General features: G+C 37.3%; 3 protein-coding genes across 3 annotated transcripts; 1 reads left to right on the forward strand and 2 right to left on the reverse strand.

Moving 5' to 3' along the window:
• Nucleotides 1-6353: 6353 nt before the first annotated feature.
• On the forward strand, nt 6354-8451 carry LOC110788334 (60S ribosomal protein L8-1). The gene is made up of 2 exons (XM_021992992.2): nt 6354-6875; nt 7941-8451. Exons 1-2 carry the CDS (start codon nt 6436-6438, stop codon nt 8281-8283), a joined length of 783 nt encoding a protein of 260 aa, XP_021848684.1. The 5' UTR covers nt 6354-6435; the 3' UTR covers nt 8284-8451.
• Nucleotides 8452-13069: 4618 nt separating this feature from the next.
• LOC110788243 (protein DETOXIFICATION 54) lies at nt 13070-18645 on the reverse strand. The gene is made up of 3 exons (XM_021992915.2): nt 18421-18645; nt 17022-17924; nt 13070-14098 (listed from the first exon to the last, which is right to left on the reverse strand). Exons 1-3 carry the CDS (start codon nt 18472-18474, stop codon nt 13517-13519), a joined length of 1539 nt encoding a protein of 512 aa, XP_021848607.1. The 5' UTR covers nt 18475-18645; the 3' UTR covers nt 13070-13516.
• Nucleotides 18646-21244: 2599 nt separating this feature from the next.
• Nucleotides 21245-24412, reverse strand: LOC110788155 (G-type lectin S-receptor-like serine/threonine-protein kinase At1g34300). Its single transcript, XM_021992821.2, has one exon. It carries the CDS (start codon nt 24199-24201, stop codon nt 21688-21690), a length of 2514 nt encoding a protein of 837 aa, XP_021848513.2. The 5' UTR covers nt 24202-24412; the 3' UTR covers nt 21245-21687.
• Nucleotides 24413-24867: the final 455 nt, after the last annotated feature.

A 24867-nucleotide genomic window follows, 5' to 3' on the forward strand; every position in this document is an offset into this window, starting at 1 on the left:
ATCAATGTCTGATGTGCTAGCATTATAAGAAAACTCTTCTGGTTGTGGTGATCGTTGTGTGATTATTGTAAGCAAAATTATTATTATTGTTCAGCTTGAGAAAGATATTGGAGAACCTAAATTCATTATCAAATTGTGACGAATTGCAGCCACTCCATCTAACAGAATTCAAGTTGTGCTGTTATAGTTTGCTGTTATTATCCGAGGATTAGTCAAATTTGTGACAGGTTTCTGTTTAAACCTTTTGTTGCTAGTATGTTCTGAATATCTGTTACTTCAGCCCACCATTGGTATGTGACAACATTCCATCGGCTATTCAGATTCTAGAAGCCATTTCTCTAATTTATTACAGAGTACTGATTACTGTATCATATATTCATATGGATGAAAATCATGAAATCGCCTTAACAAACTGATCTCTGGAAATGATTTTGCGCATCTTGTAATAGTAGCTTTGATAAGGTCCAATCTCTTTTACTGTGAATTAATTTAAATTTTCATCTGTTGGAGGTTTATATGTGTTACCTGTAGCTTCTTTGATTAAACATTTAGCAGCCCTTCCTCTCCAAAAGAAAATGGAAATTGATAGGTTATGTCTCTTTGTCCTGTGATATTGTCTTATTATCGTGTTAGTGTTGTAAGTTGTAACCTTCTAGATCATACAGTGAAAGGAGATCTGCTGCTAGAAAGCACAGCTTAGTTAACGGGACTGGCTGTTACAAAACTTGCAGTAAACGTCCAAATGTGGGAGAAATATAAGTTTGGATGCAACCAATGAGTGACTTCTTTTGAAATAACTCAGACAAGGTTAATGGCCGTTGTTATCTTTAATGCAGCGTTCTGTTTCTAGTTAGTCCTATGGTTCTGTACCGAAGCTGATCAACTTTGTAGGCCTTCCGTAGTGCTTTCACTGGTATGTGCTGCTTATCTCCTTCACCCCACCCCAACGATGATGATGATGATATTGTTTCATCTTTCCTGTAATGAGCTTATATGCATGACTTGTTCACCAATTTCTAGCCACATGAAACTAAATTTTGGATGTGACAACCCTAAGATGCTATCCTTTGTAGTACTTCGTATAGATTGGGTAGAACGAATGGAGCAGAACTCTTGCTGGTGCAGATTGACTTCTAATTTGTAATTTACAAGAAAATACCTAGGCTTCATGAGTTATTTGAAGTAGCTTTTGGTTTATGTGGTTTGACAGTGTTGTTTTGATCTAATCTCTGTGTGTGTAAAGTAAAATGATTACTTGTTCAAGCCTCGGTTCTAGTAAAGATGGCTGTGGGCTGGGCCATATCGGGCTTTGGGTCAAGAGCCTGAATGGGCTCGGCCCACACAAAGCCCACTATGCATTGGGCACTAAATTTAGCATGATTTGTCGTGCTTTTTCCAAAAAATAGAGCTCAGGACCGGCCCACAACTTTGTGCTCGTTCCGGGCTGTGTTTTTTCGTGCCGGGATGCCCGGCCCACAGCCATCTTTAATGTTCTAGTTCCTAGTTACGAATGCTCTGTAGCTTCGGACTCTAGTTACAACAAAGTGAAAGATAAAACAGTTTGATAAGGTAGAGATTAAATGATGCAGACATGCAGTTAGCGAAAGGTAATACTGAAATAGATAGTTCGACGATGTGCACTTATATATTGTTGTCTATCCCAATCATGTTTATATTCATAGTGTCATTTGGATTGGGAAAACACGGTAGGTTACAGCGGAAAAATTGCTATAATATAAGGTTTTTTTTTCAGAAATGAAATCTCTGTTGCTCCAATAAACACTGTGTTATTGTGGTGGGAAAATCCTGATTTGATTAATCAGGAAGAAGTGTGACAGATCTTTAGCTTTGTGCCTTTGTGTTGGCTGCCACTGTTGTGGTTGAATCATTAAGCATTTTTGGCTGATGACTGTGACTTTCACTAACATTATATGCAGATGATGGCTTTGCCTTCAGAAAACAGTGGTCCCTTCAGAAAATCTAGGTCTTCCGTACAAATTGGAGATTTGTTATATTTCATCAGGTACTAATTCTTCCGCCTTTTGTTGTTTTTTAAAAGATAGATAATCTTGTAGTTGTAAATTATTGCTTTGTTTAGATTATTTTAACTGGAAATATGATATTCATAGCACCAATATTTCTGTGAAATATACATGTAATTGTAAAACTGTTGGTGGATAACGACTGACATGTACGGATCAACTGTGTCCAGCAATCAATTTCCTGATAAACTGATATCGACCCTCTCCAGCTTCCCCTTATCAAAGATGAATGACATGCGCCTTGACATGATCTTCGTAGTCCTTGTGAAGTTGTGACATCTCTATAACCATGTCATTAGGAGTATAGGACTCTATTTTAATGAAAATTCCAATGCTTCTGGTCTAAAATAACTGTCCGTACACAAGTCGAAGTGTAGAGACAATGAAATGAAAAGAGCTAGTAACAAATCACTATAGTAGGGCCATGTAAGACCGTGAGGGTAAAGATGGTTGTGGGCCAAAACGGGCCCGACCCACGGCAAGCCCATTCTGCATCGTGCTGGCCCGGGCTAAAAAATTCGAAATAGGGCCGTGTTCACAATTTAGCGTGCTTTGTCGCGGTGGAACAAGTCGTGCCGTGCCTTGTCGTGTTTTTTCCAAAAAAATGTGGCCCAGTCCCAGCCCACGACTTTGTGCTCGTGCCGGGCCGTGCTTTTTTCTTGCAGGTTCGGATTGGGCCTCGGGATGAAAATTTTACATGAGGGTGTAAATTTATCGAAGGGTGAAAAATCCCGAATCAAGGATGACTCTTCGGCTCCTTTGAAGGCAAATCTTAGTTCAACTGTAATTTCTAACATCGTTGTTACAATTGTTACCCTCCTCCCTTCCTTTATTTTACAGATTCCTGAAGAAAATAAAGTTTGAAAAGCCTTGAATTGTTCTTTTCACCATAGACCCACAAAACTGTAGGATCATTGGTACAAAATAAAGTTTTTGTTGTTTCTTGCCATATTTTGTGAGCTATTTGTGTTATGTTGGAACTTTTAGGCTAAATATTCTGATTATCTTGCTAAGATCAGTCAATAATAAGATTGTCAAAAGGCGAAAGTAAACTAGTACAGTTTATTTCTTTCTGCAAAATTTTCAACGGTGGAGAATGCATATCTTGAGATTTCTAAGTATTGAGCAGGACACTTGAGATTTGGCGCATAAATTTGATATGATAAAGAATGTTTCTGTACATTTTGCACGATGATGCAATATCTTAGGCTTCGTTCTCTTTACCTGGTTTGGTGTGATTTTTTTAATTTCTGATGTGGTCTGAATGTTTTCTGTGAGCCTTTTTTGCTTTTGTCTTTTCTGGTCTAGTCTGGTCTGACTAATCTGATTTTTCTGGTCTGATCTAATAAGCAATAAGAATAAGGTGAAAAGCACAAACCCTTAGTGACTATTGATTTACAATTGGTGCAGATAAAAATAAGCTTTGTGACAAGTTACTGGTTGTTTTTCCTGTTCAAAAACGATTAGTGAAGGATTATCCACAGAATATTTGGATTAGATGCCATCTTCTCTCCCCCATCATATTCTGTATGAAACAAACAACTGCCTTTTGCTTTTAAACGCGATTAGTTGGCCGGATTGATAGTGTAACTAATGGTTAGTTTGTTTTCCGATCTCAACAATTTTTATAAGTTATACGCGGACCTAAGATTGACCCACCCTGTCTAAAAGTACCTAGCCAGGCCCGTTCTGAAACCCGGTATCTAGGCATGCCCTTGGGTCGTGGTGTATCTTCAGTTTATCCTCCGGATCATATTCTTGACTTCCGATCAACTAGATCTTTAACATAGTTTATAATCCGGCCTTGTTCTTTTCACCTGATTTGATCTGATTTTTCTAGTTTCTGGTATAGTTTAACATGGTATGAATGCTCCGGGAGTGCTTTTTGCTTTTTCTAGTCTGGTCTGATCTGATTTTTCTAGTTTGATCTAATATGAAATAAGCACCCAAATCCTAAAGGAATGCCAATACAAATGACCCCCCCCCCCCCCCCCCCCCCCGTGGTCCTGTACTATGTTTACCAGCATATTTCAGGGTTTAGCATCAAAGATAATCAGACTGATTGTTGAATCCCATTGCTTTTGTACAATGATACTCATACTTACTAACGATAGTCGTTTTGGTTCGATGCAGAAAGTTACTCGAACTATGAAGTTTCGTTTTGTGAAGATTATACCAGCATGACAGAACACGACACTTTAGGGAAAAAGGTAATGAGATTTCCACTGATATAGAGCCAATTCCAACAAATTTAATGGGAGGTTTGTTCGTAACTTAGTATGCATCTATTCAGAATTCATCATGTTTCTTTTCTTTTACTGATGTATTATTGACTGTTTGGACCAATGTCTGATGTGCTACCAATACCATTATTGGAAAACTCTTCTAAATTCATTATGAAATGTTGACTAATTGCAGTCAGTCCATCTAACAGAGTTGAAGTTGTGCTGTATTAGTTTGCTGTTATTATCCGAGGATTAGTCAAATTTGTATGTTGCTAGTATGTTATGAGTATCTGTTTCTTCAGCTCACCATTGGTATGTTGTGATTTTGGGCATTTTGTAATAGAAGCTTTAATAAGGTCCAATCTCTTTTGCTGTGAATTAATTATATTTTCATCTGTTGGAGGTCAATACTACTAGGAGGCAGGCTACATCGCTGGTCACCAGCGGGTGTATTTGTCCATACCCGGGGTATTTTGGTCATTTCACGTATTTCTGTTGACAAGTCAATGAATGCTTTCTCCTATCTTAATGACAGTATTTCTAAAAACATTGACAATATTTATAAAAACAATGACAATATTCATACTAGAAAACATAATTATTCTAGAATACATCTAGAAAACGAATACAAATCAATAATAACCAGATAATCAATGACTAAATATGTCAAACTAAATACAACAATGACAATAACCAAATAATTAATGACTAAATTTAATACAACAATGACAGTAATCAAATAATCAATGACAGTATATCCAAATGACATATTGTAGCCATATATACGATCATTCCAATTCAAGATCTAACCATTATGAAAATCATAATAAATCGAGATAATAGATCGAGTTAAAAAAGCACGAATGTACAAAAGTGATGTTAAATCATAATGAATTTGTTGAAATTCACAATTGTACAAGAATTATTACCTCATCCACAAAATTAAAAGCTCAAATGATGCAAAGAAATCAAGAAGCATGTGATTTAGTCAAATGGGTTAAACTAGAAAATGATGAAATTAGTGGTATAGAGAAAAATGGAGAGAGTGGAAGATGAGAGCAACTCCAATGGTGGGCTACAAGGTGATGTAGCTAACTTTGCCACATTATATTTCTAGCTACAATTATTTTAAGCTACAAACTTTCACATTGGTGGGCTACAATCCCTTGTAGCTCCCTATAATATTTAATTCATATTTTTTCCCCTTTTATTTTGTGAGCTACCCGCCCAAAATAGCTACAATGTTTTCGTAGCTGCTGATGTCATTATTGCAACAATGGTGAGATACCTGCTCATATATTCTTTTTTTTCGTGAGCAGGTCTATTTTCCAACCATTGGAGTTGCTCTGATGGAGAAAGAAAATGCAGAGGGGAAGAGATTGAAGATGATGGAGGTTGAAGATGATTTCTTTTAATTTAGTACTTTTTATTTTTTATTTTTTTTGGCTGGATATGGACAAACGTCATCGCTGGTAACCAGCGATGTAGCCCACCTCATACTACTAGTAGTTTTCCGATGTTGCTCGGCTTATTATAATATAATATAGTACGTAGGACTAATTATTTTTACCAATTGGTCTGTGCAAGGTTATCTAAATCATCAGGCATGGACTCGAAGGAGTTGGCAACACTGAAGCATCATGATTCATGAGGCTCGTAAACGTCTTTTTGCAAATCTAGCCTTGAAGTTCTATAAAAAAAAGGGGGTTGATTTCTGCTCCTAAAAATAATACTCCCTCCGTCCCTTAATACTCGACCCAGTTTGACTTACCTTATTTTATTTCTAGTATATGAAAACAAATGTTAGTATGTGATATATTGTTGGCTTCATCTTAATATATATTTTCAAAATATTTATATTTTTATAAGTTTTTATAACATGTAATTAAAGAAATTGGTGGTCAAAATTGTACATTAACAAGCGTATCCGGTCAAAACAGGTCGAGTATTAAGGGACAGAGGAATTACCTTTTTTATGTCCGACATATAAACTTTGAGGCTAAGAATAAAGAAAGCAAAGCTTAGTTAACTAAGCCCAAAACTAAGCCCAAAACTAACATATAAGGTACGTCAAACCCTAACCCATCACACTCCACATAAAACCCTAACTTCATCGTCCCCCATTTCATTTCCACCCTCCACTTTCTCTCTCCTCCCTCACCGCCGCCATGGGAAGAGTTATCCGAGCTCAACGTAAGGGAGCAGGGTCCGTCTTCAAGGCCCACGTCCACCACCGCAAAGGAGCCGCTAAGTTCAGAACCCTCGACTTCGGCGAGCGTAACGGTTACCTCAAAGGAGTCATCACCGAGGTCATCCACGACCCAGGTCGCGGTGCTCCCCTTGCTCGCGTCACTTTCCGACACCCATTCAGGTACAAGCACCAGAAGGAGTTGTTCGTTGCTGCTGAGGGTATGTACACTGGTCAGTTCATCTATTGTGGGAAGAAGGCTAATCTTATGGTAGGAAATGTTCTTCCCTTGAGATCTATTCCTGAAGGAGCTGTTGTTTGTAATGTTGAACATCATGTTGGTGATCGTGGTGTTCTTGCTCGTGCTTCTGGGGATTACGCCATTGTTATCTCTCACAACCCTGATAACGATACCTCTAGGTATATCTTCACTTTTTTTTTTCCGTCTTGTTTTTATTTCTTTTCTAGGGTTTTTACATGTGTGATTGAGAAATTACTTTGTTTTGAATTTTTTATGCTTGTTAATCTGTTTTTATACCAGTGTTTAAAATTTGGTTGGTTTGTATAGTATGAGACATGGTAATTTGTTTTGGATTTGTGAACTGAGGTAAAAATTAGATCTTATGGCGTATAATTGGTACTTTTGAAGATTGTAGATTTAGATTTATTTTAATTGGAATTGATATTGACTTTGTACGCTAGGGTTTTGGTGATGCTTTTGATGAGATAGATGAACATGTGTGAATAGGGATGAGTACTTAGAATTAAGTGTTGTATGATTAGTGTTTTTTGAGTTCGTAGATTTGTGTTTATGGAAATTGAATTCGGATATTGACATTCTGATGGGGCTTTGTTCATGATGGTGCTTGTAATAAGATGATGAATGATGTTCTTGCTTGGTTTTGTGTGTCAAAATGGTTTAGGTACTTGTAGTTATCAAATGTGTTGAATCGATTCCCTGTTTATGAATGGATTTTTGCTTGTGGGTTGAATTACTTAGAAATTAGTCAATGTTATCTACGGTTTTCTGTACTTTGGCTATTTGGCGACTTATATGGTCATGTTATTTGATGACATTGTTGTTTATGTGGATTATGTGTACCTTGAAGATTTTAGGGTTTTAGGTTGATGTAATGAAATGTTGTCAGTCCTTGATATTATGTTTGTCAGAATGATGTTGATGTAGTTTCTAGTGTGATGGTTGCATTCTTTCTGCTAATTTGGGTATTAGGTTCTTTTTAATGAGCTTGAAATATGAGGTTATTTTGTTCTTGGTAATATTGTTTAGTTAAGTAATTTGATTCCCCTTCTCATTTATGTGTCTAATTAGACTAATTTTGAACCATGAGACAATGTTGATGCAGTTTCTGTTGTGATGGTTGCATCTATGCATTCTTTCTGCTAATTTGAGTATTAGATTGTTAAATCTTTGGAGTATGTGATAACAAGAACCCCATGTAACGAATTGTTATGTGTTTGTTGTAGGATCAAGCTCCCATCCGGTTCCAAGAAGATTGTCCCAAGTGGTTGCCGTGCTATGATCGGTCAAGTTGCCGGTGGAGGACGTACTGAGAAGCCAATGCTCAAGGCAGGAAACGCGTACCACAAGTACAGAGTGAAGAGAAACTGCTGGCCTAAGGTTCGTGGTGTTGCTATGAATCCCGTCGAGCATCCCCACGGAGGAGGTAACCACCAACATATTGGTCACGCCAGTACCGTTCGCAGAGACGCACCACCAGGGCAGAAGGTTGGTCTTATTGCCGCCAGGAGAACTGGTCGTCTTCGTGGACAAGCTGCCGCTAATGTTTCAAAGAGTGACAAGGCTTAAGTTATTTATCTTCATTTTTGATGTTGTTTTTAATTTTGTTATTTGAAGAAGTTGAGAGTACTTATTTTGAAGACAAGAATATACTGAGTTTTGTTTGCAATTTTAGGAATCGTTTATGTTATGGTAGTAACTTGGATAAATTTTATGTTATGTTATGTGATTATTGTACTTGCCAAATTCTCTTAGACAAAATTATTATTATTGGCAACCTAAATTCATTATCAAATTGTGAGGAACCGCAGCCAGTCCATCTAACAGAGTTCAAGTTGTGCTGTAATAGTTTGCTGTTATTATCCGAGGATTAGTCAAATTTTTGACAGGTTTGTGTTTCAATGTTTGTTGCTGGTTTGTTCTGAATATCTGCTTCTTCAGCTCACCATTTGAGGTGTGACAATCTTCCATCGACTATTCAGATTCTAGAAGCCATTCTCTAATTTATTACAGAGTACTTATTAGTGACTAGTGACAAATGTTCATGCTCTTGTTTGTCCTTTCAAAGTTGAAGCCTGTTTCATTTCTTTTACTGATCTATATTACTGATTGTTCGGATCAATGTCTGATATGCTAGCATTATTGGAAAACTTTTCTAACAAACTGATCTTCTGAAATTATTTTGGGCATCTTGTAATAGAAGCTTTTATAAGGTCCAATGTCTTGTGCTGTGAATTAATTCAGATTTTTATCTGTTGGAGGTTTTATGTGTTATCTTGTGCTGTGATTTAATTCAGATTTTTATCTGTGGAGGTTTTATGTGTTATCTTGTGCTGTGAATTAATTCAGATTTTTATCTGTTGGAGGTTTTATGTGTTATCTTTAGCTGCTTTGTTTAAACATCTAGCAGTCCTGGGAGTGTTGTAAGTTGAACCTTCTAGATCATACAGTGAAAGGAGATCTGCTGCTAGAAAGCACAGCTTAGTTAACGGGAATTGCTGTTACAAAACTTGCAATGAACATCCAAATATGGGAGAGATACAAGTTTGAACGCAACCAAGGAGCAATTTCTTTGTGAAAAAACTCAGACATGGTTGCATCAGTAGAAGTAAAAGTTCTTCAAAATGGCTCTTGTTATCGTTAGCAGTGTACCAAAGCTGATCAAGTTTGAAGGCCTTCTCACCTTCTGTAGTGTTTTCACTGGTATGTTCTGTTTATCTCCTCCTTCACCCCACCCCAAAGATGACGATGATGATATTGTTTTATCTTTCCTGTAATGAGCTTATTATATGAATGACTTGTTCACCAATTTCTAGCCACATGAAACTAAAATTTGGATGTGACAACCCTAAGATGCTATCCTTTGTAGTACTTCGTATAGATTGGGTAGAACGAATGGAGCAGAACTCTTGCTGGTGCAGATTGACTTCTAATTTGTAATTTACAAGAAAATAACTAGGCATCATGAGTTATTTGAAGTAGCTTTTGGTTTATGTGGTTTGACAGTGTTGTTTTGATCTAATCTCTGTGTGTGTAAAGTAAAATGATTACTTGTTCAAGCCTCGGCTCTAGTAAAGATGGGTGTGGGTCGGGCCGGGATTCAGGCTGAGCCCATGGGTCATGGGCCTGAACAGCCCGGCTACACAAAGCCCACTCTGCATCGGGACAGACTGAATATTTCAAAATAGGGCCCAGATCAGACACATGGCCTCTTTGTCTGGCCTGGCCGAGTCATGCCGTGCTTTTTCCAAAAAAAGTTAAAGCTCAGGCCCGCCCCGCCCGACGACTTTGTGCTCGTGCCGGGCTGTGTTTTTTCCGTGCTTGTGCCGGGTTGGGTCGGCCGGGCCGGCCCACAGCCATCTTTAATATGCCGTTCTAGTTCCTAGTTGCGAATGCTCTGTAGCTTCGGACTCTAGTTACAATAAAGTGAAAGATAAAACAGTTTGATAAGGTAGAGATTAAGTGATGCAGACATGCAGTTAGCGAAAGGTAATACCGAAATAGATAGTTCGAGAATGTGCACTTATATATTGTTGTCTATCCCAATCATGTTTATATTCATAATGTCATTGGATTGGGAAAACACGGTAGGTCACAACGGAAAATTTGCTACAATCTAATATTTTTTTCAGAAATGAAATCTCTGTTGCTCTAATAAACACTGTTATTGTGGTGGGAAAATCCTGATTTGATTAATCAGGAAGAAGTGTGACAGATCTTTAGCTTTGTGCCTTTGTGTTGGCTGCCACTGTTTGTGGTTGAAGAATCATTATGCATTTTAGGCTGAATATGACTGTGACTTTCACTAACATTATATGCAGATGATGGCTTTGCCTTCAGAAAACAGTGGTCCCTTCAGAAAATCTAGGTCTTCCGTACAAATTGGAGATTTGTTATATTTCATCAGGTACTAATTCTTCCACCTTTTTGTCTTTTTAAAAAAAAGATTTCTTGTAGTTGTATATTATTGCTTTGTTTAGCTTATTTTAACTGGAAATATGATGTTCATAGCACCAATATGTTCTGTGAAGTAATATATATGTAAATGTAAAACTGTTGGTGGATAACGATTGACATGTACGGATGACGGATCAACTGTGTCCAAGCAATCAATTTCCTGATAAAACTGATATCGACCCTCTCCGGTTTCCCCTTATAAAAAGATGAATGACATGCGCGTTGACATGATCTTCGTAGTCCTTGTGATATCTCTATAACTATGGTATTAGGAGTCTAGGACGCTATTTTGATGAAAATTCAAATGCTTCTGGTCCATAATAACTGTCAAGTGTCAATTGTCCGTACACAAGTCGAAGTGTAGAGACAGTGAAATGAAAGGAGCGAGTACCATATCACTATAGTAGGGCCATATAATACCGTGAGGGTAAAGATGATTGTGGGCCTGTCTGGGCCGGGCCCACAGTTCATGGGCCAGAACAAGCCTGGTCCACACCAAGCCCACTCTGCATCAGCCCAGATTGGGCCAAATTTTTTGAAATAGAGCACATGTTCACGGGCGATCGGGCCGGGCCGGGCCGTCCGCCCTAAGCCAAATGTAAAGTTTAGTGTGCCTTGTTGTGCTTTTTCCAAAATAAATATGCCCCGGCCCACGACTTCATGCTCATGCCGGGCCGTGCTTTTTTCGTTCAGGGTCGGATTGGGCCTCGGGATGAAAAATTCACGTGAGGGCAAATTTATCGAAGGATGAAAAATCCCGAAACAAGGATGACTCTCCCGCTCCTTAAAGGCACATCTTAGTTCAACTGTAGTTTCTAACATGGTTGTTACAATTGTTACCCTTCTTTTTTTTTTTTTTTTCAGAATCCTGAAGAAAATAAAGTTGGGAAAGCCTTGAATTGTTCTTTTCACCATAGACCCACAAAACTGTAGGATCATTGGTACAACATAAAGTTCTTCTTGTTTCTTGCCATATTTTGTGAGCTTTTGTGTTATGTTGGAACTTTTAGGCTAAATATTCTGATTATCTTGCTAAGATCAGTCAATAATAAGATTGCCAAAAGGTGAAAGTAAACTAGTACAGCTTATTTCTTTCTGCAAGATTTTGGACGGTGGAGAATGCACTTGAGATTTCTAAGTATTGAGCAGGACACTTGAGATTTGGCGCATAAATTTGATATGATAAAAAAAGCATGTTTCTGTACATTTTGCATGATGATGCAATTTCTTACTGACTTAAGGTTCTGTTCTCTTTACCTGTTGTGGTTTCATTTTTCTAGTTTTTATTCTATTCTGGTATGGTTTGAATGTTGTCTTGCGAGTGTATTTTGCTTTTTCTGATTCGTTATGTTGTCTGCTTTTTCTGGTCTGATCTAATAAGCAATAAGAATAAGGTGAATAGAACAAAGCCTAAGTGACAATTGATGTACAATTAGTGCAGAAAAAAAATAAGCAAAATAAACTTTGTTTTTCCTGTTTGAAAACGATTAGTGAAGGATTATCCACAGGATATTTAGATTAGATGCCATCTATTCTCCCCCATCATATTCTGTATGAAACAAACAACTGTTTTTTTGCTTTTAAACGCGATTAGTTTGCCAGATTGATAGTGTAACTACTAGTTAGTTTGTTCTTCCATCTCAAACAATAAGGTATACACGTACCTAAGCTTGACCACCCTATCTAAAACTACCTAGCCAGCTCCGTTCTGAAACCCGATATCTAGGCATGCCCTTGGATCCAGGGGTAACTTCTGTTTGTCCTCCGGACCACATTCTTGACTTCCGATCAACTAGATCTTCAACATAGTTAAGAATCAGGCCTTGTTTTCTTCACCTGGTCTGGTCTGATTTTTCTAGTTTTTGCCTTTCTGGTATGGTCTGATCTGGACTAGTCTGGTTGACTTTTTGCTTTTTCTTGTCTGGTCGATCTAATCTGATTTTAATATTCTAATCTAATACGAAGAATGAAATAAGCACCCAAATCCTAAAGGAATGCCAACACAGATGACCCCCTGTGGTCCTGTACTATGTTACCAGCATATTTCAGGGTTTAGCATCAAAGATATGCGCACTTCCCACTTTTCATTTTTTAGCCGCAAATCATTAGTTGGATAATCAGACTGATTATTGAATCCCATTGCTTTTGTACAATGATACTCATAATTAGTTGCTGGTGAAAAGCAACATTGAAAAGCACTCTCATTATATTACTACTTGTACTATATTTCTTTTTTGAGATGTCACAATCTGAAAATAATGTGTCACTCTAATTATCTGCTTTCTTCTTGGTTCATCTTACTAACGATTGTCGTTTTGGTTCGATGCAGAAAGTTACTCGAACTATGAATCCTTCACTGGTGAAGATTATACCAGCATGACAAAACACGACACGTTGGTAAAAAGGTAAACGCAAAGAAAATATTTACTTCTCTAAACCTCAAAATTAGAGTATGATCACATTGTTATTAGAATAAGAGACATCGAAATATTACAAAGTTTAGCGATAAATGTAGACAACATCTTAACAGATTAAGACTTCGCGTTAGGATAAGATAACGCGAGATGATTAGAGGCCCGACCCAAAAATTTACGTGTTTGGGCAAATTTTTCGGGTCCGGCCCGACAGGTTACAATATCATCAGATTCTCTACCACAGATAGCTTCAAAGAGACTCTTCTGTGGATTGGGCCACATCAAAATTAGAGATTAACCCTACAAATTACAATATCATCAGATCTCCTCTTACAAACAACCAACATGTTGGATTCAATCATTTCTTCCCCCACAAAATCCATCTTATCCACCTTCCTTGATTTTTATTTCTATTTTCTTGACATTCAAAATCACAAATTATTGTTGATTTTGTTATTATTACCCTCTAATTTCTGACAATCCAAAAACCCTGTTTTCTCACTATTATTATGATTATTATTACAAGATTTGCTCATCTCAGCTCCTTCACAGCATTTCATAGCCTTCAAAGCCTCACCTTCCCAATCAGTTGATCCCAACACAGCATGCAGAACCCACACTGCACACGCCGCCTGCGCGGCCAAAAGCCCATACCAAAGCCCGCTGAACCCAACTTTAAGCCCGAAAGCCAACCCGACAGCAACAGGGGTCCCCACAAAGTAGAAAGAGCCTAGGTTGATTCGGGCCCCCACAGCGGGCCGGGCCGTGCCACGTAGGATGCCACAGCCTGTAGTTTGTGGACAGTTTCCTAGCTCACATAGTCCCATTATGGGCATGACTGAAGCAACCAGGAATGTAACACTGTTGTCAGGTGTGAAGAGTTTACCCCAACTTTCTCTGAAAATTACTGTCCATATAACATTCATGATACCAATTAGAAAGGCACACCCTAATGCTACCATTGCTGCTAGCCTTGCTTTGTATGGTCTTCCTGCTCCTAGCTCATTCCCAACCTGCACTCATTGGTACTTACATCTTTTACAAAAAACAAAAAGATACAAACAAAGGAATTACAAATATTATATCGGGAACATACGAGAGGTTAAGATTGTCATGTAGTGTTACTATAACAGTAAAAAAAACAAAAAAAAAACCTCGGACATGTAACGCTAACAAAGTAGCAAATCCACCCCTCGAAAATAACCGAGCATGGATATGGATGATCTCCTATTAGAACACTTTAAAACAAACATTACATGCGAACATACGAGAGGTTAAGATTGTCGTGTAGTGTTGCTATAACAGTAAAAAAAACTCGGATATGTAACGCTAGTAAATCCACCCCTTGAAAATTACCGAGCATGAATATGGATATGGATATAGATATAGATAATCTCCTATTAGATCACTTTTAAACAAATATCACATCCGGGAACACACGAGAGATTAAGATTGTCATGTAGTGTTACTATAACAGTAAAAAAAAAAAACTCGTTGTAGTAAATCCACCCATGGAAAACTACCAAGCATGGATATGGATATAGATATGGATAATCTCTATTAGAACACTTTTAAGAAGATACGATCTTCTAAACAACAATAGTTAATAGAATAGCATTACGTCAAGCCTATATAAATTGCAATTGGTCCTTTATAAACTACTACTAACTAAAGTTACAAGTGTCCTTACATAAATATGTTGGTGACATGAGAAATGGTATAGTATTAGACCACTTTGTTTAGTTTTTTAGTTGGTTGTGATGTTTGGTCACCGCATCAATAGTAGTGGATGGGGGACTACTACTACTACTAAAGTATTTTCCTTGAGATTTCTTCTCACTTGATTTCTCCCACCATGTTTCATGGCTGACCTATGCAAATATTTACTAGTGATGGAATCAAGTAATAGTTGATATAAGACAAGGAACTTTTTGATATTAATCATCACATTGATAATGCAATATAAACGAGTAATGTTAGAAGTTACAACTAAATCTAGATAGAAGTAATATGTGTACTACATATCTTTTCTTCTCCATTGTACTAACTTTCAATCATAATCAAGATCTTTTTAGTGTATTGAAAGCTAAGTTTCATTCATCTTAGGACCCATATATTGATATATAATCATCATTTTTGCCATACTGTTACTTTGAGGATTGCTAAACCTCAAGTGGCTTGTGTCCATATGGACACAAGTGACTCAAATATAATTATTTTTAGTACCAACACAGCATATGTCAATACCAATAACACAAATAATTTGTATTGGTACTTCTTAGCAATGTATTAGTATACCAATACCATACTAGTGTTAGTACCAATATCAAATTAGCGGGTACAAATTACAAGCCACATGTGTCCAAGACTTCCTCCTGTTGCTTTAAACTTTAAAGTGAACAATCTAGGATATTTAAGTTGACGGGAAACATAAACAAATTATAGACCTGATCAACTGTAGCCCGGTCCGCTGGCCGACCGGACCCGACCCCAAAAGTATGGGTTTAGGTAGCCTAAAATATGCATTTTTAGACGAACACGGCCCAAAAGGCCCGTTTCGACCCTCATCAAATTGATGGGTTTGGATATAATTTTTTGTGATAAAGTCCGACCCGTCCCGAATTTTGATCACCTCCAAAACAAAACATTGAGATTGAAAGACGGGATACAGAGTGAGACAGAGGATCCGTAACGTAAATCTGTTATTCTTCCAAGTGAACAACATTCTTGAGATTGATATCCATCAATCTAGAGATAGGTCCATACCCATAACCCCATAACTTGTTGGGTTTTGATCATTTTCCTATAAGCTAGTAGTACTTATTTGTACTCCTATAACACTAAACAATAAGCACAACAAACAAAAAGCATGACAAGGCAAAAAAACAATTCAATTGATATATAATACCATACTATGCGGTTAACTGTTCCCTAAAGTTTGCACAGTAGCATGCATACAACACTAAACTAATCCTATGCACCAATTATTCTTTCCCCTAATTAATGGTCCCAAACTCAAAGTGAATTACACTCAACTGTGCTAATTCTTTCTTAATTTGCGATTATCGCCCGTATCTTAGTTAATTAAACAGATTTGAACTAATTCTTCAAAACTTTTAGTGTTTGTTATTGTTGGTTTTCAACAATAACCAACATTCACTCAACAAGAAACATGATCAAGTCTCCATACAATTCATCCAAACTCAATTAATCAAGAGATTTTCGAGCATAATTCATACTCTAATACGAAGCATTCGTATAAAATATTAATATTTTACACCATATTATTAAACAAAAGAATCATTGGCCAACATATAGTATCAAATTGATAAAGAAATAAGGCCAAAATGACAATAATTCATTGAACCCTTCTATTTTGTATAATCCATACAATGCATTTCTTTTTTTAATTTCCTATACCAACAATCTTACATATTCAAAGAATTATACCAACATGATTCTTTCGTCCGATTGCGTTAAAATTAATATTATAATTCACCCTTGACACGAAAGCAAACCACGGCTAATCCGAGGTAGGTCTAGTGAGGTCCAAATATACGAATCCTTACCGATACTAGTGAAAATGTTTACATGCAAATCACCCCCTCCTTTCACTTGACAACTTTCCACACCCCCCATCAAGTTAGGGCAATTACACAAAATGACAACGAGATATGACGCTACGTACTCAATCCACAATTCAAAACAACACCTTTGTTACCTCGACTCTTCATTTTACCTAAAATACCACACTCGGACATGGGTATGACACTTGATTTTAGACCAAAATCATGCAAATTTTTTTCACAAAATACCCGTATTAGACACTTGGATACGTACCCCTGTCCAATATGGATATCCGAGTCCAATTAATATAGAACAACACACATAAACTCATAAAAAGCAATATGTAGTTAAAAGAAAAAAGGGACATACCCTAGCAGAAACACAACCAGCCAAGGCCATAGGAACCGTATACATAAGACTTGTAGTCTGAATCATAATCCCAGTAGCAGCAACAGCAACTTTAGGATTAGGCAAATACCCTGAAAGTATTGTCACAATTTCATACCACCACCATTCTAAACAAATCCCAAGACAACTTGGTATTGCCAATCTCAACAATGGCTTCAACCCTTCAACCCCAACACCTTTCAAACCCCAATTCCACCATTTCATCATCTTCATCATCTGATTCTGATTCTGTTTTTTCTCCTTAAAACAGACATAACCCCCCAACATAACAGCCATGTTCAAGTTTGTCACCACAGAAGAAACAGCCACCCCTTTTACCCCCCACCCCAAAACCATCACCAACCAATAGTTCAATGGCACGTGGAAGATCACAGCCAATAGAGTGCACCACATCATGGGTTTTGTCACCTGCTGTGACCTTAGATAAACCCTCAAAGGTTGTAAGAAAGTGTTGGTTAACAAATCAGGGAGGGAGAAGATACAGTACATGGCAGCCATTGCTGTAACTTCTTGATCTTGGCCTAAAAAGATCATGATGGGCCCAAGATTGATCCAGAGGAAACTGATGGGTATGATTGCAAGGAAGAGGATGAAGATCATACGGTGGAGAGAGAGTGAGAGTAGGTCCCAGTTTTGTGACCCGTAGGCTTGTGAACAAACGGGCTCAAGCCCGGATGCTAAACCCACTAAAACAGAGTACCCTGTTATGTTGGTGAACCCTATTGAGAGGGCCCCACCTGCAAGCTCTAAACTTCCTAATCTTCCTAAGAAGAGGACTGAAACTACTGCTCTTATGTATACTAAGCAGTTCATTGCTGTTATTGGGAATGCCATCCCCCATAATTCCTTCAATTCTTCTATAACCTGTGTAAATAAAATTGAAAAAATTAATTGGAAGAATGAAAAAAAACAGGGGATACCCTAGAAAAGTATGAATAACTAAAGATTGAGTCTTTAATGAAAAAACATGAGGAAATAATTGTTAAAAAAATCAATGAAAATGTGGAAAAAAAACAGGGAATACCCTAGAAAACTATGTAAAGTTCTCTTTTATACATAAAGGTTGAGTCTTTAATGAAAAAACATAGGAACTTATTGTTAAAAAATCAATGAAAATGTGGGAAAAAAAACAGGGGTTACCCTAGAAAACTAGAAAAGTATGTAAGAACAACAAATGGGGATGGAGGGAGTACTCAGTAATAACTAAAGATTGAGTCTTTAATGAAAAAACATGAGGAAATTGTAAAAAATTCAATGAATGTGAAAAAAAACAGGGACACCCTAGAAAAGTGTGTACTGCTTAATACATAAAGGTTGAGTCTTTAATGAAAAAACATGAGGAAATTGAGTGAATTTGTACCTGGAAAGAAGAAGGGTGCTTGTGGGAGGAGAAATCTGGGTCTTTTTCTGACATTTTTAAAGATTTTTAGGATGAAATGAAACCTAAAGTTGAGCAAGTTTTGATTTTTTTTTTTTTATATTACTTTTGATTTTGATTAGGGAGGTGAAAGAGGAGAGAGAAAATGAAGGGTTGGAAAATGGAGGGAAGAAGGAAAGTGAGCTAAAATAGTGAAGTTATTAAGGCAACAAGTTTATATAGCTGCTGACATAAAGGGGTCAATTTATTGCAGGAAACTGAGTGGACTTTTTTTTTTTTTTTTTTTTTTACTTTTGCAAGAAAAAAAATAAAAGATTGTAAATGGCGGCGACTGTGACAGCTTAGGGGAAGACTGGTGGCGTTTACAGAAGAGAAGACAGAAGACTGCAGATTTGCAGAAGAAAAACTGAGTAATCAATATGATGATCCAGTTTTGTGATTAAGGAGAGTGGGTTCTGGATATGGATAATTGGATATGTAAAAATAGTTTTGGGTCATGTCGGGTTGTGCTTTGAATCGACACCGTGTGTTTTGAGCATGAATAGGTCTGACCCACGCCAAATCTATTAGTTTTGTGTCATATCGTGTTGTTTTTTTTTTTTTTTTTTGGTGCGAATGAGCCACAAGGGCAATATAAATTACAAATGGGGGCGGGGGATTCGAACCTGAGACCTATTGTACACAGGCCCTCAGTCTTAACCACTAGGCCAAGACATCATTGGTTGTGTCATATCGTGTTGTGCTTGTATGCCTAAAGCTTAATTGCAATTAATTTAACGTGTTTTATAGTGGGGTCGGATTGTGTCTTTTTTTTCCATGCCCATATCCTGATGGATTTTTTTGTATTGGGTTGTGATGTGCCTCGAGCCAATCCAAATTGAATTTAGTGGACTTGAGTTAGAATTATGTAATTGAAAATAACTTATAAGTCTATAAGAACAGGGTCTAAATGAATGGTTTTCTTTTAAAATATTGCACTTAAACACATCTCTAATGATAACTTGTACGGAGTACTATTAAATTTTGAGGTTACAATATTATGAAGCCATAAACTCTATTGATGGTTAAGTTTTTATATACTTAAGTAATAGTAAGATTTTAGAACTCTTTCTTATTTTTCTTGATTTGTTTCCTAATCTGTTGCCTTTTTTTTTTTCTATTTCATTCCTTTTTAGTGTTACACCATTGTCTTAGTCCTCAAAAGGGAATCGAATATGTATTGTACGGAGTTTTTATACAACTATATAATCTTTATTTTTGCTACTATGCCAAGATCTTTATTTGTTGTACACTAGTCCTATCACATGCACTAAATTTTATCTCATTTAAACACTTGATGTACTCGGTCGCCTTATTTTAACTTAAATGAATTTAGATAAATGAAGTGTATTAGCCTACAAAGTTTGAAGCATTAAAAAAAATTGATCTCACTTCAATCTTATATTTAAATATATTTTTTTAAGGGATATTTGAACTTCTTTCAGGATAGAAAAACAACCATACTTAAGATATGTCATATCGATAATGACTAATGAGGCTTAAGTAGGTATCAACATATCCTAATCTTATTTCTAACCAAACACAACAATTTAAATACAACATACACTAATTAATTGCCATATCTTAATTATAAAAAATAGAAAAGACAGAAGCTTTTTTTGGCAAAAGGCTAGAAATGAAGCTAGATTCAGAAATTTAAGAAACTTTAATTAATTGTAAATAATTATTAATTGACAATGGATTGCTTTCATGATGGTCCAATCGACATGCTAAAAGCCTAAAATTAAAGAAGTAACTCCCTCCGTTTCTTAATGTTATTCATGTTAGAATTTTACAACTGTTTAGAATTTGAGGGAATATACGAATTTATACGTGGTATCAAATATATAAGAAAAAAACATAATTAATTATGTCTTATGTGAGATCCTATTTGATTCATCTCACTAAATGATATCGAAGTTTTATTGTTTTTACTAATACGAAATCAAAGACATAACTGATTAAAAATGTTGCGAATGTGCATAGTCTAAATAGGAAGAACATAAAGAAACGGAGGAACAAAGAAGTAATGTTATTATATCCACTAATTGGTGAGGTTAGGTATAATATGCACACTTAATTTATAATTAACTGAAAATGGCATCTTAACCAAGAGTCAAAGACAAAGTGCTCTTTTTGCTAGTTTACTTAGCCTTAATTGCATAAATAAAGCGTAACATATAGCTAATTCTAGGCACATAACTTTATCCTCTTTGTCGAGATGTTAAGGATTTAGAATCGATGCCTAAGTAAAGAGAATGATATGCTATGGTTATTTTTATACTCGGATTTACTCCCTCCGTTTAAAGAATGGATGTGGGTCGGGCTGAATTTCGGGACGAACCCACAAGACATGGCCTGAACAGGCCCGACCATATAAACGGGTCGGGCTGAAAAAATTCCGTTTAACGGGCCAGGCTGAAAAATTCTAAAATGGGGTTCAGGTGGTCAGCCCACAAGATATGACCTGAGCATGCCCGACCAATATTAAGCCCATTTTAACGGGCCAGACTGAAAATTTCTAAAATAGAGGTCAGGCCCATGTCCTGATCCATGCCTTGTGCTTTCAAAAAAATGTAGCTGAGGCCCCGCCCAGGGCCCATGACTCTGTGCCCGTGCAGGGGCGGTTTTTTTGTGCCAGCCGGGTTGAGCATCGGGCATCGTACCTACCGGATGGAGTTATGGTCCTCGTGGATGCACCAAAGTCAAATTCATACACATACAATTCCACTCATAAACATGATTAGTTATACACTTATACAATACATTCACACTGAAAACCATCCATAAACATCTGAGATATGAGGCTCTGAATCTCTGACCAATTCTTCAGTACAGGATAAGAACAAGAAGTTGGCATAATACATTAGCATTGATAATTTGATATAGCAAAGGATTTACAACAATTGAATCAAACAATTAAGTCATACATAAACATGATTACAATCCCCCATACAAGAATACCTTTAACTAAACAAGATTTTAACTACTAATAAGGTTACAAAAACACTCACAGTCTACTATGAGGATGATGTCTCTCTATGAATAAGAGATGAACTCGGGTTTTGACCCATTACTTTTCGGGTTGTTCGGGCTCAGACAAAATCGGGTTACAGGTCACAAAATCTTGTTCAAGACCCATATTTTCAGTTCGGTTTTCGGGTCGGGTCGGGTCGGTTTTCGTGTCGGGTCGATTTTTGACAGGTCTAATTACGAGGATGTCGTCTCTCTATGAATAAGAGACGAACTAGCCCTCTCAACACTCATAGAAGATTGAGCTACCGGAGTTTGGAACGACGATGATGATGACGGACCACCATGAGCCGAAGTTGCAAATGTAGAAAGAGCACTAATACTACTACTCATATTCAAGCTAGTCCCACTAATTGAACCCTCGTGAACCGCCTTCGGTGGTGGTGGCTTTTCAATCTCCATTATCCCTTCAAGCATCTGCACAACTCTCCCCATCATCGGCCTTTGAGACGGTTGTTCTTGTATACACCAAAAACTAACTTTAACTGCTCGTGTAACTTGATCCATATTCACATCAGAATCAGCAATCTTTCTATCCAGTATAGTTTTCACAATCCCCTTATCAAATTCCTCATAAGCCCAATTAGAAAACTTCTTCCTATCTGTTTGATCTGATACTTCAAAGTTTCTTCTCCCACTAATTATCTCTAACAACACCATACCGAAACTATAAACATCAGATTTCGATGTTATTGGAAGATTAGCAAGCCATTCGGGTGCTAAGTAACCCCTTGTACCTCTCACACTGGTTAAGGTCCGTCTATGGTCTCTCGGGTTTACCAGCTTCGCAAGCCCAAAATCCGACACTTTTGCAGAGTAGTTATCATCTAAGAGAATGTTTTCGGGTTTTATATCACAGTGTACGATACAATCCCGGCATTCCTCGTGAAGGTAAGTGATCCCTCTTGCAGTACCTAAAGCTATACTGAACCTATTCTCCCAACTCAAAACTCTTCCATTTTTATCATTCTCTGTTGCAAAAAACAGGAAACTATCTAGGGACCCGTTTTTCATGAACTCGTAAACTAAAAGCCTGTGTTTTCCCTCAGAACAAAACCCGATTAATCTTACCAAATTCAAATGATGGGTGCTACTAATGGTAGCAACCTCCATTCTAAACTGTTTCTCACCTTGTTCAATACCCTCGAGTTGTTTCACTGCAACAATCGTTTTATTTGCAAGAACACCTTTGTAAACTACCCCGAACCCACCTGCACCAAGCTTCTCCTTGAAGTTTAGGGTAGCTTGTTGAAGGTCTCTATATGAAAACTGTACAGGTGCACCTGATGCATACTCAAGAAGGGCATACTGTGCTGAAAGTCCTCCAAATTTAGGACTCTTTCTACAACACCACCACCATAGGGTGCCCTCCAAGAAAATCAACACCACAAGGGTGGTTAAAACCACCACGGCAACCACCCAACCTCTCAGCTTCCCTTTCCCTCCTCCACCTCCTTCCTCGGAGGAAGGAGGTGGGTTTGGTTCAACCGGGGAACAGACCTTAACATAGGAAGTGCTAGGAAGTGCAGCAGATTGATACCCAGAAACGAAACTCGATGTCTTAATATAACACTGACCCGACCCATCGGCTAAAATAGTTGAACCTACACAAGAACCACCAGAAAGACAGTTTCCTCTACAAGCTGAAATACCCACAAAGTAAACATCATTCAGATTTTCAGGTGGGTAAGTTAAGAACTTAGTATGATCCATCTGCAACATTGCTACACTACCAGGACAATCCCTAATCTCCCTCTTTAACTTACACCCTTTACTACTGTCATTCGGGTCAACCGGGTCGAAATTTTCAGATGGGCACCCGCAAACCGGGCTAGTATCATTGTAACTACAGATACCCATATGACCACAGTACCCAAATACTTGACATTGATCATTTACAGCAGTCCATCTTACAATGGAAGTCCCACTTCCTTTACTAGAACTGTAAATCCTCAAATTACCATCACTATCTAATTTCAGAAACCTTAAAATATTCCCAGATTCAGCATAATCACTCCCATAAGCCATAATCACAGAACCAGATAAGTTATCATCATAGAGTGATAAAATCCCAATTGATTGAAGCCCTAATCTAGGGTTACTCAAATTAGTACTAACAGTAGCATTCAACCCTAAGCTCAAGTAAACAATATCTTTATTCCACTGTAATGTCAAATTCCCAGTTCTGTTTAAAGAAAATGAGTACAACCCAGATGATAAAACCATCCCAACAGTGAAATTTTGAGATGGGACAATCGTATCAGTGGGGTGATCAAAAGTGGACCAAACAACAAAATTAGACCGATTTTTGAGACAGAAATTACCGGAATCGTCGAGTGTAGCATGGGAAACGCCGGAATTCGAAGTGTTGGACTGCCAGAGAGTGTTCCCGGCGCCGGAGAGAAGTCGGAGGTTTCCATCAGCTAAGAATGAGAAGGTTGCGGCGGCGTCAGCTACGGCGGAGATGGACCAAATTGGAAGAGAGTCGTAGGTGATGGAGAGTGAAAATGAGGAAGAGTTAAGAGAGAGAAAGTGGAGAGAGAAGGAGTTATTTGGGGATGACCATGTTTGAGTTGGGTTTGAAGCAGAGAGTGTGGACCCCAGTGGGATATCTGCACCAGCTGAAAGCGTGATGAAGAAGAAGAAGAAGAAGATGAATGTTGGTTTGCTGCAAATCTGAAATTGTTTCATTTTTTTTTAATTAATTAATTTGAGATTTGGGTTGGATTTTGGTGAATTAAGAAGGGAATCTTTGTTGGATTTTGTAGGAATTGAATTGAGAGTTTAAGCATTGTGATTAATTTGACCCAGTAAACAAGATGAAGTCATGAAGGAGGAGAAGAGAAGACTATGGTGATGGTAAAGGGGGGTCAATAACTACCCATAAAATATCATGGATTTATGGGTGGACGTAACACAATATTGTTGTACAACTTGTACATCCACTTCAAACTATCAAGTGGAGAACAATTAATATACGCCGTAATGATTCGTTTATAAGTTCGGTCAAAGTTGAGAAAATATAAATGTTTTATTTTAAAGTTAATTGTATTTTATGATTTTTATAATCTTTATATTATTGGTTCATGGTAATATTGATTAATCGTGCAGGTCGTGCTTCATTTGCTTTTTCTACGATCTTTAAGCGAGATTTTGTATGATCTAATCATTATTCTGAATCGAATCATTGCTTCACAGGGTCAATATAACATTTTCCTTTTCTTAATACCGTGTTTTTTTCAAATAGGAAAAGTAATATGGAGTGAAGCATAATAATAACCTCAAAATAGAGAGTTTCGAAGAGGAAATGACGTAGACGAGAATCGATCAGAAGTTTTACGTGAACATGAATTAGAA

The sequence above is a fragment of the Spinacia oleracea genome, chromosome 2 (assembly GCF_020520425.1).
Source record: "Spinacia oleracea cultivar Varoflay chromosome 2, BTI_SOV_V1, whole genome shotgun sequence".
NCBI lineage: Eukaryota > Viridiplantae > Streptophyta > Magnoliopsida > Caryophyllales > Amaranthaceae > Spinacia > Spinacia oleracea.

What these genes read in the sequence shown, in the direction of transcription:
- LOC110788155 (XM_021992821.2), bottom strand. Translation starts at nt 24,201, where the DNA reads ATGAAACAATTTCAGATTTGCAGCAAACCAACATTCATCTTCTTCTTC.
- LOC110788243 (XM_021992915.2), bottom strand. Translation starts at nt 18,474, where the DNA reads ATGTCAGAAAAAGACCCAGATTTCTCCTCCCACAAGCACCCTTCTTCT. An exon ending in AGCACCCTTCTTCTTTCCAG is followed by an intron (nt 17,925 to 18,420) that starts GTACAAATTCAC and finishes TTATTTACACAG; the next exon opens with GTTATAGAAGAATTGAAGGA. An exon ending in CTGGTTGTGTTTCTGCTAGG is followed by an intron (nt 14,099 to 17,021) that starts GTATGTCCCTTT and finishes CAATGAGTGCAG; the next exon opens with GTTGGGAATGAGCTAGGAGC.
- LOC110788334 (XM_021992992.2), top strand. Translation starts at nt 6,436, where the DNA reads ATGGGAAGAGTTATCCGAGCTCAACGTAAGGGAGCAGGGTCCGTCTTC. An exon ending in CCTGATAACGATACCTCTAG is followed by an intron (nt 6,876 to 7,940) that starts GTATATCTTCAC and finishes TGTTTGTTGTAG; the next exon opens with GATCAAGCTCCCATCCGGTT.